Below are 11,529 nucleotides of genomic sequence, written 5' to 3' on the forward strand. Positions count from 1 at the left end.
AGAAAAGTGATGATGTTAGAGTTACAGGCCTACATTCTTTATGTTGTCAGTTAAGATAGGCTAGAGGGATATCAATGCAGGCAGAGGCTACTCCTCTTCTTGATTATATGGGGACTGAGTAGAAAGTGCAGTAAAGCACATGGAATAAAATGTTATATTTATTAACAGCAACAAAGAAAATTCCACTGAGGTCCAGGCAATATTCTGCTCTGTGCAGGGCTAACTACTCATTTCTTAGGCAGAGAACATTTAATTGCTAAACAAGTCTATGTGCTGTTACTTCTGGAAAAATGTACAAGTGTTGCATAGGTAAAATTAGACTGGCATAGTGACTAAATGCCTGTATTGCAAGACACAAAGTTGTGAGTTTGATCCCAGGGGTCCAAGGTCCACTCAGGCTTGCATCCTTCTGTAGGTCGCTAAAATGAGTACCTAGCTTGTTGGGGACAATTAGCTTACACATTATAAACTGCTTAGGAAGTGCTTAGTTCATTGATAAGCGGTATATAAATGTACTTGCTATTGTTATTACTATTGCTAGTGCTAAATTATAACTGTGGAGACCTGGGTTCAATTTCCCTTTAGGGCCTGAACCCACTGGGTGACCTTGGACAAGTCACATGCTCTCAGCATCAGAAGAAACCAGTGGCAACCCCCCTCTGAATAAATCTTGCCAAGAAAACCCCAACATAGATTCATCTTAGGGTTGCTGTAAGTTGGAAAATACTTGAAGACACAACTAAAGGAATGGGCACAGAGTTAATTTCAGTGCCCAGGACACATGAGATTCAAGTGATTTTTTTTAGTGCTCTGGCAGGTTGTAGGCTTATAGGTTATGCAACCTGAACGCAGCCTGATGGAAAATCAGGGGTAGGACAACTTTGCCAGGAAGACAGACTTCTTCATTCTTCTCCAGAGATACTGCTGCAGTGCTTCTGTTCCCAAAGCAAACCTTTGAGTCCACAAAAACCAAGGAGGGAGGTGTAATTCTATGCATTCTAATGATTTTGTGTAGCAAACAAAATACTAACAGGAAGGTTTACCCTACATGGCATGGGCATTATGAATAACTGTGATTGGACAGAGTCAAGGGAAGCAGATACACCTTTTAAGCTTATAGGTTATCCATGGACTTGGCACATATTAAATGAGGTAGCATGAAAATACCACCATGTACTCTTTAAAATGCTATATGTAAAAATCTAAAGGAAATATGAGATATCAGTATAGAAGTTATGCGCAAATATTACAAAGACTATGGTACATTGCTACACTGCATCTCGCCATGGCTTATAGGAAATGGGAGTCACACTTTATAGCTTTGTCACTTTCCTTTTCTATTTCATATCTATTCAACACCAAATAACATCACCTAACATGAATGTGTATGGAAGCCTCCCCCCTTTAAAAGGGTCATATACCACTTGTCCTTTCCAAGAGTGGAATTCCATGTTGTACAGGTTGACTATCTCTTATCTGGAATGCTGAAATTCAAAATACTGTACTTCAAAATTGTCTATATGAGTAACTGAGATAGTGACACATTTGCTTTCTGATAGTTCCGTGTACACAAACTTTGTTCCATACACAAAATTATGAAAATTATTATGTATAAAATTATCTTCAGACTATGTGAATAAGGTGTATGTGAAACATAAATTGATTTAATGATGAGACTTGAGTACCATTGCTAAGATATCTCACTGTGTATATGCAAAATCCAAAACACTTCTGGTTCCAAGCCTTTTGGATAAGGGAGATTGAATCTGTATCAGCAAACAAGTGTTTTCCAAACCTACATTAGTTAAGATGGATATAGGATCAGCTGTTTTTTTCTCATCTGTACAGCCTGAGACTGCAGATTTAGAAAAGCACTAATGAGAGATGCAGTGCTATGGAAACTGATTCATTCTGGTTCACTAATGGCTAGAAACATGGCATCGCCAAAACTGAGGCTTGCTCACGATGACACTGGAGAAATCAAGTTGCTGCATTATACCCTCTTTCTGTTTCCATTGGAATGTGGTCAAGAACAGGATTATGGGAAACGAACATTCTGATCACCGAGTTAAATATAGTTCTCATTCCTCAGTTTTCCATTACTTCAAATGTTTGTACAGTGGACCTTGGTATCTGCTAGGGTTTGGCTCCAGGACCTTCTGTGAATTCTAAAGTACTGTATATGGATGCTCATGTCCCATTATATACAATGGCATAGTAAAATGGTGTCCCTTATATAAAATAACAAAATCAAGGTTTGCTTTTTGGAATTTTTTGTGGGTGTGCGCGATATTTTCAAGCCGTAGATGGATGCATCCAGAGGGCTAGCTGTACAGCAAAAAGGGGTACGCATGTTCAAGGAGACAATTTACTGCCCATGAAGACCAATCCTTCCTAAAATTGCAAAAGAGAAATAAAAGACTAGTCCACATTTGGTTCCTTATAAAACAGCTTTTTTTTTTGTGGACTGTTGGAGGAAAAAGCGAAGAGCAGGGAGACTTGCTTTCCCCTCCAACATGTTTTTAATGTAAGACCACTCCTGGGAGTTTCCAAGAAAGGTTTTCGCCCCAGCAGGAGACACTTGTCATGCCTCCTGCAAGTGGGTGGCAATACTACAAAAATGGCCTTCATGGCTACATGTAAGCCATGGAATTCTGACCCCCTCTTCTAAAGTGTATGGCCTGGGTCAATCTCCTCAGAACTACTCCATTGCCACCCATGGAAGATGTGGACTAATTTCTACTATCTTTCTCCATAAATTTTATGGCATAATACAGCTGCAAAGAGTATTTGAAAACTAATCCAGTCCTTCAATTATCAGGTGCTACTTTCTATCCTGCTATTAAATAGAATTTAAGGGAGCAATGTGAAAAAAAATCAAAAAGGTCATTCTTAATGTTCTCATCTGGGCTGACCTTCAGGCCTGAGTCCTATTAGTTAGTCCCAGCCAAAGTAGACTGACTGAACCAATTGTTGAATGCTGGGTCAATACTTGTATAAATCCCACTGATCCAAGATCTGTTCTACTGTGGGGACGACAATCCATGTTTCTATTGCCATTCAGGCAAAGAAACTGAAAATATTGATTACATGACCACTACCACTTTGTTAATATGAAAAAAAAATTAATCAGGAGGAAGCCACAGATGGTGTGTGGGTAGGACATACTGACTCCCCTGCAAAAACTGTAAAGAAAACTGCCAAACTTGTTGCTACACCCATTTTTGTACATTTTATTTTACATCAAAATTTGCTTTCTCCCCTAGCATAAAGTACTACAATAATACAGTCATTAGCATATCTGCAAGAATTACTTTAGGGTTTTTTAATACGTCATTAGCCATCCACGCACCAAACAGTAATTTTATTTGACACATGACAATGTGGCTGATGAATTCAACCACAAGCACAACTAAAGCCAAACCTATTGCCAAAACATAAACCCAAAAGGCTGTCAGCACAATGACTTGGCATATGCTCAGCAATTTACATGCATTTACAACAGTAGGGTTGGGCAAACGGTGGTGTTCCAGATGTCGGACTACAATTCCCAGCAACCTTAGCCAGCATGCCAATGCTGAGAGAGTATGAGAATTTGTCCAACAACATCTGGAAGGTTGTACAAGTCCCACCTTGTGCTACAGAATCCCACAATGTTGTAGAAGATCCTTAGATTCTATTATCATGCATGGTCACGGTATAGAAGACAATAGGCAGACATGGAAGGCCACACCATGTCTTTACACGAACTGAAAATACTGTTAATGAAATAACCTGGTATTTTTTTTCAGTGCAGATTATAACTGATCTCATTGAATAAATCCTGATAGGCTTTCACAGAACTCCAAGGATTCTTAGAATACAGTTTGAGTTTACTTAGCCTTTTTACTGATTTTACTTAGCCTATCAAGATGACTGAACTGACACTGTCATACTTTGGCCAGATCATGACAAGGCATGACTCACTAGAAAAGACAATAATGCTTGGCAAGAAAGAAGGCAGTAGGAAATGAGGAGAACTGCATTACAGTTGGACAGACTGAGCCAAGGAAGCCATGGTGCCAAGTGTACAAGATCTGAGCAGGAGTATCGATGGCAGGGTGTCTTGGAAGTCTCTTATTCATTCACGGGGTTGCCAAAAGTCTAAGTTGACTTTATGGCAGTTGACAACAAAAACTAACAAAACAAGTGTTTTCCAGAATATTTGGGATACTTCCACTGAAATTAAACTGAACCTTATTTTAACTATATGTGTGTATTATACACTGTTATCAATCATTTTAGCAAAATCCTTCAAATGATGCTTTTGGGTATGTAGCTGAAATGGCAAATAGTTACACATACATGTTTGCAGAATCAAAGTGTCAACTGATTTTAATAGGGTTGTAATGTTTATTGTCAGGTTTTAGATTATTCTGTTCTTACTTTTTGTGAGCCACCTTGAGAACCATATCAACAGAAAAGTGGCATATACACTTTGCCCTCCAGATTTGTGACTTTGACACTCACGGTTTTGATTATTTGCGAAGTCAGGGTCGCTATGTGCGTGCACTCCTGCTCCTCCTCCTTCCTCCTGGGCTTTTCTCCTTGGGGAAAAGCCCAGGAGGGACAAGCCAGGGAGGGTGCGTACACCAACCCCGCCCCTTTCTCGGTCCGATAGCTCCTTTCCTCAGGCACCGATCTGCCCAGGAAAAGTGAGGGGATGGATTCATCCCTCCAAGCTCTTTTCCTAGGCAGATGGCTGCCTGCCTTACCCAGGCAGCCATCCACTGCAAAAGAGGTTTGGAGGGATGGATCCATTCCCCCTCCCAACCATCTTCCCAGGTAAATAGGTCCCTGCGCAAGAAGGTAGTCACCTGCCCAGGCAAAAAGCTGGGAAGCCAGTTAAAGGGACAGGAGGGCTGGGGAAGAAAAGGAGCATGTGCACCTGCTCCTCTTCCCCCCTCCCTTTAACTGGCATCTTTATGGGGGGTTATTTGCTATTTTTCACATGCGTGGGGGTCTTGTGCCCCTAACCTCCATGAATTTGGAGGGCCGAGTGTGAAAGTAATAACTAAATAAATAAATAGCTCAGAGAGGAAACCAGCATTTATGATTTTTCTTGAAGCTTAGTGTTAATAATTAAAAAACATTTAATTAAAAATTATTATTTAAAAGTTTGTGTACAGTATATCTGTATTAATTAGTCAAAATGTGGGCCATGTTAAAGGAAAAAACTGTATTTGCTGTACGACAGTAAAAAGAAAAAAATGGGGAATGCATGTTAATAAAAAAATTCAAAAGTACTTAAAACGTTTATATGGTAACACAGCACAGTATGTCAGTGAAATCATGCAGAGAGGAACCGAAAAACCTCAAAAAGAAGAAAAGCATAACAATAGATTTGTTTAAAAAGTAAAAAAAAATGATTATACAAAAATTCTAAAGTATTTCTTACCTTCTTCAGTCATTGTGTCATAATATTTTAGCTTTCCATATGATCCAAGCTCTACAACATCATAGTAAAAGACACAAAGATAAGGAACCAGCAGACATTCAAGGTAACTGACATCCTTTCACATATTTGGAATAAATTCACAGCAACGATCAATAGACCAACACAAGTTGTCAAAATTTGAATTTCATAAGAATCACTTCAATAATTAATATATACATCATATCCAGAAGGATCTGAATACAAATTATTGTTATCTGCACCAGCAGATAGTAATATTTGGATGGACTTCGGGAATTATCTCTTCATCTGTTTCAGTCCTTTTTATGTTAAAAATCTGCACAATTTTATTGTTGCATATTACAATGAAGCTAATGCAAATAGAGGTATATTTTGTTTCTGTGACATGGCAATGGAAGTACCACATAGGCAAATGGAGTGCAGTGGTTCTTCTCCACCTACATGTTTCTCAGCCAGGAGAGCAAGGCTTGTACAGGAGGCAACTAAAATATTAGTGGCTGCTATCATTCTGATACACATTCAGGCATACCTCAGTTAACAAGACCTCTGGCAAAGAACCTCCTTCAGCTAGCAAGCCTTTTCTTCCCATCTTCTGTCTAACTGGGTTTTTTTTTAAAGCAGCAATGGCAAGGGAAGGGGAAGAAGAAGTGCTGGAGAAACACAAGACTTTCAGTACTGGGATGCAGGCATGCAAATAAACTTGAAATGGGAAAAAGTAGAATTCTACTCTAGCCAGTCCCAATGTAGTTATGTACACCTGCCTACAACAGGCAAGATAAACTGCAGCTACTTCCAGAATCCCTCCCCGATAATGCATGAATAGCAAAACAGAGAGAATGTGGGAAAACGGATAAGCCTGCCTCACAAACTACACTCAACATACTTTTTAAAATGTAGATCTATGATTGGCCGTCAAAATGGAAATCATAAGAAACGTAGAGGCTGCTGAAAGGACAAAAAACACCTCCCTCTGTGCATCTCAGAAGATGTCTTCAAAATGTTTTTGTCTGTTTAACCAAGGCCTACCTGACCTGGTTGTTTAATTTCACATGTACATACTGTTAGTTCTGAAGCAAACGTTTGCTGAAATATGTTGAGCTGCTCTTCTTTTTTGTGATGTAGGAACCTACCCCTTTGTTTTTCATGCTATTTCTGCCTCAGGTGTGCCCCACAGTTAAACAGATCTTACTGTCAGGAAGGTTCTTTCTAATGTTGGGGTAGAATCCCTTTTTCTGTAATCCACTGCTCCCAGTCCTATTCTCTGGAGGTGCAGAAAACAAACTTGCTCCATCTTCAGTATGACACCCTTTCAAATATTTAAACAAGGCTATCATACCACCTCCAACCTTCTCTTCTTCAAGAAACATAGGCGGGTTACAGGCCGCCGCCGCTTGCTCCGTGCGGGAGCCGCAGCAGCCACACCGCGCGGCTCCTGCACAGACCGAAAAAGAAGCTCCAAAATGGAGCTTCTTTAAGCGGCGCCTCTATGACGTCGTGAGGCACCAGGGGCGGACTCGCGACATCATAGATGCCACCACACGTGCGGACGCATAGCATCCGATACGTAAATATGGCGGCCGCCGTGTGGAACGGCCGCCGCCATATTGTACGTACAGAATACGTACTAGGGTTAGGGGGGTGCGGAAGCACCGCCCCTTCCTAACCCTAGTACGTATTCATTACGTACTAAATGGCGGTGTGTAACCCGCCATACCCAGCTCCCTATGTCACTCCTCATAGGGCATGGTTTCCAGACCCTTCACCATTTCAGTCACCCTCCTCTCAACATGTTTCAGCTTGTCAACATCCTTTTTGAATTATATTGATGCAGCTTAGAATCACATTGGCTTCTATAGCTGCTGCATCAGACTGTTAACTCATGCTCAGCTTTTAATTACTGTACCGTCTTAAAATCTCCAAAATGGACTCAAGAAGACTCCTTAAACTCTGCATACAAAACAACTAGCTATTGGACATTCTAATTTTTGGGTTAGTCAACTATCCATAATTTTGTTCCAACTAGGATTTGGGCACGCAATCCAGGAATCTATAAAACAAAGGATCTGGGATATCAGTGCGCAATCAGACATAGCATCGTTGGCTGGTTGCAAATCCTTAAATTGGTTAGCTAAGAATAAAAGTGCATTTGGCCTAGAAAAATATCTTAGGTTACACCTAACACAGAGCCAGAGAACAGCCTTCACCAGAACTAGATTTGAGCAATTAAACTCAATGGTAAGAACAGGACAGTTCCAAAAAAATACCTTATCAAGAAAGAACATGCATTTCTGGTGTTCCTGCCGTCAAGGACGTTACACACATCCTGTTTGACTGTTGCTTATATGATAATGAGAGAGCCCGCCTTTTACAACCATTTTTGGTTAGATTGACCTACTGGGACACTACTGTCAAATTGTCCTATTTCCTTTCCGGTGAGAATTTACATCTAGTGTGCTGTGTAACAAAATTTATTGTAAAAGCTACTCGACTGAGAGATCAATTTATCATGCAATACAGGGTTCCATGCCATGGTGATGAGTTCATTTAAACATTTCCAACTATCCCTTCCCTCCTTCCCACTCTGTTTTAGATTGTTGTAGACTGTAGTTTGTTTTACATAATTTGTTTTTATTTAACTTTTACTTGTATTTGTTTTAACTTTTTAGTTAATTTTATACGAGTCTTTAGGTGTGATTAATTTTTTATCCTTGTATGTATTTCGATAGTCTAACATTTAGATTTTGCATTATGTATCTTGTACTTTGTCTTCTATTCATACGGTCAGCTGACTAATCAATAATTTTTGTTGTTGTTGTTGCTCAGCTTGTGGTCTACTAGGACTAGTGATGCATGACAGTTGTGAACTTGCCTGTCTTACATGAATTCACCCTATTCTTTTCCAAGCCATCAGACTGATTACCAATTGCTGATATGATCTATGAATCATTCCTTGGCAGATCTAATTCCACACTGTTCTAATAGTGTCCAAGGAGCTCCATCAAGTTCCTGGTTAGGTCACTGCAACATATGATACATGCAGCTGCCTTTGAAACCATTTCAGTTACTTCTTTATAGAGCTACAAAGTTCCTAACTAATCAAATGTGGCATCAGTCCTTTCCTAGCTGCCATGAATTTTTGTCAGTTTCCAAGTTGTAGCCAGAAGCCTTTCCAGATGCTGTTTTTCAGATCCCCCAGCTGAAGGATGTTCAGTAGATAGCTATAATCAAAACAGACTTCTCAATCATGTGGCATAGAATACCGTTCCAAAGGAGGCTGAAAAACCAGCTTTCTGGTAGCAGGGCAAAAAACTTTTTTCCCCTCAGGTATTTTACATCCCATTGCTGTTTTTATGTATTTTCCAGTGTCATATTAAGTGTGTTACATTTTACTGTACAGTGCGCCTGTGTTATACGTGGGTGCAGCTTACATGGCTTCCAGCATATGCTGCAAGCCTGCGTCAGAAGAAGCCTTGGTGCATCAGGAAGAAGTAAAGGGGCGTGCGCCCGCAGTGCACACCCTTTAGAATGCCGCGTGCATGAGCCCATTACTTTTAATGGGGCATGAGCATACACTGTTTTTCCTCTTACATGGGGGAGGGTGTGTGATTCCGGAACAGATTCCCCGCGTAAGGGAAGGACGCACTGTATTACATTGTGTTCTTTTAACTTGTTGCAATCTGCCCAGAGAATCCCTTTGTTAGTGGGCAAATAAATAAATAAATAAATAAAGTTGTCCACAGGAACCCTACTGACTACAGTGGTACCTCGGGATACGAATTACCCAGCTTACGAATTTTTCGGGATACGAAAAAATCCCATAGGGATTTATTGTTTCGGGTTACGAACGTTTTTTTGGGTTACGAAAAAACGCCGGCGCTGTTTAAATAGAGCCGCGGCAGAGCCGCGGCTTTTTTCCCCATTAGCGCCTATGGCAATTCGGGTTACGAAGGTTTTTCGGGTTACGAAATTAGCCGCAGAACGAATTAATTTCGTAACCCGAGGCACCACTGTACTTAGCCTGGCACAGTAAGAAACTATATAATTTGCCATTCCAGCATGGTTCTTCCATACGTACTAGACCTACTGATTTTGTGTTACTTTCCCTCTCTTTTCAGTTCTTTCAGTATGCTTAGCATGTGACAAAACAGTGCCACATGTAGCCCACTGAATAATATCAGTGCCTCCATCCATGCTTCCAAACCAGTGTAAACAGGACTGTGCAAATAAAGAAGAAGCTTAGATAAACTGATTTTTTGCCAGTCTATTTAGCAAACAAGATTGTCTATCCTGCCAGTTTTCAATATGGTTCTCTTATAGAATGTCAGTGAAGTAACTACTACAGCACATTCCTTTACATACAAGTGGGATGGGAATAAAACATTACCTATTCCTACTCTTGACAATATGACCTCTGTACAGTAACGCTTCTTTTCAAATCCTTTTCATACTGCAAAACTTTCACAGGAATAATATGAAGTTTCATATTATTATTTATTGTTACTGTTGCAGTTAATAAGTGAGATAAAGATGGCCGTGTCAAGGAGCACCATCCATTTGTGAAACCGACAGAAAAGTCTTCTGTAAAGTTAAGCAATATCCTCTTAACAACAATGTACTAAAAGCAATGCATTATGTAACCAACACTATCCACTATTCAGTTAAAAGAAAACTATCCGCTATTTAACTAAAATGTTCACCCAAACGGGGAATGTGATCTTGTTTCATACTTTTGTTCTGAATGATTAAAAGAACTCTCACATGGAAACACAGGGAAGTTAAATAATTAGAAATTAAGAATACATGTTATATGTTCATATAGACACTTCCCCATCTCTAGCTTCTAGTAGTCTTTCACTAGAGCTTTTGCCAGTGACTATCAAAACAGAGAATTTAGGGACTAATAACTGAACAGTAGAATTGTTGAAGTTATTTCTCTCCCTAGTAATGGAAGCACTTCAAAAGTAATTTGAGTAAGAAGCACTCATCAATCATTTTGCTCTGAGTCTATTGTTTCAATAGTTATTGCCTGTTCTCTTTAAAGAAATGTTCCTATTTCAGGAACATTTCCAGATCACTCTCTTTTTTGCTTGTGCATGTAACAATAACAATAACAACATGGGTGTGACATTTGTTCATGTATTGTGGCTCTTACCTTAAGTATGTTTGGCCACCCTTGGTCTACCTCCAGTACATCTATTCAGTCGGATGTGGCTCAGCAACCCGGCCCCTGGTTCAAAAAGGTTGCCTACCCCTGGTTTATTCTATGTGTGACTACCTGTAAGTTTTTCCCCAACACCATTAAATACAGTTCTAGATTCAACCCATGATTATTACAGCACACTGGTTAAATCTACTTGTTTGTTCCAAGTAAAGCAGCCACATTAAATTGACTGGATGTCAAGGTCACATTGATTTAATAGGCCTGCAGTAGTTAGAACTAACAATTCCATTCAGTCATCCAATGCAATAGCATTTTTGCATTTGGCTGGGCAAATTAAACATCCTGATGAGATTTTGTACAAAGTGTTGGTTATTACCTTTAAAGCTCTACATGGCTTGGGCCCGAGTTACTTGAAGGAACGCCTGTCCCTACACAATCCGCCCCGCACTCTCAGAATAACTGGGAAGAATCTATTGGATTATCCAAAGACCAGACTAAGATCCACTTCCCACAGGGCATTTACTGCTATGGCTCCCAAATTGTGGAATGGCTTGCCAGAGGAGATCCATTTTATTACCACTTTAGATGCCTTCAAGAAGGCACTCAAGACGGATCTCTTCCGGTGAGCCTACCCCCCAGATCTGCTATAACAGCTTTAACATGACACTTCATTCGGAGCATGTATGGGGAATTAGATGCTGATTGTTTTAAGATTTTATATCATGAGAATGTATTTTAACTAACTGTAATTTTAAAACTGTGCTGTACTCCCGTCTTGATCTGCAGGGATAGGTGGGATATATATAAATAAAAATTATTATTATTATTATTATTATTATTATTATTATTATTATTATTATTATTATTTACACACATTTCTATTTCATTTATTTTATCATGAAACCATACTATA

At 39.6% G+C, this 11,529-nt stretch overlaps 1 protein-coding gene across 2 annotated transcripts in view; it reads right to left on the reverse strand.

The window, feature by feature from the left end:
* Positions 1–11,529, reverse strand: part of SLC24A2 (solute carrier family 24 member 2) — a 98,030-nt gene that overhangs the window by 29,365 nt on the left and 57,136 nt on the right. Inside the window, exon 5 of one of the 2 annotated variants that reach the window (XM_042455675.1) lies at positions 5,438–5,488. The exons of the other annotated variant lie outside the window; for it this stretch is intronic. Coding sequence (XP_042311609.1) covers positions 5,438–5,488 — 51 coding nt within the window. The remainder of the gene's footprint in view (positions 1–5,437; positions 5,489–11,529) is intronic. 2 annotated transcript variants of the gene reach the window in all.

This window comes from Sceloporus undulatus, chromosome 2, assembly GCF_019175285.1.
Source record: "Sceloporus undulatus isolate JIND9_A2432 ecotype Alabama chromosome 2, SceUnd_v1.1, whole genome shotgun sequence".
NCBI lineage: Eukaryota > Metazoa > Chordata > Lepidosauria > Squamata > Phrynosomatidae > Sceloporus > Sceloporus undulatus.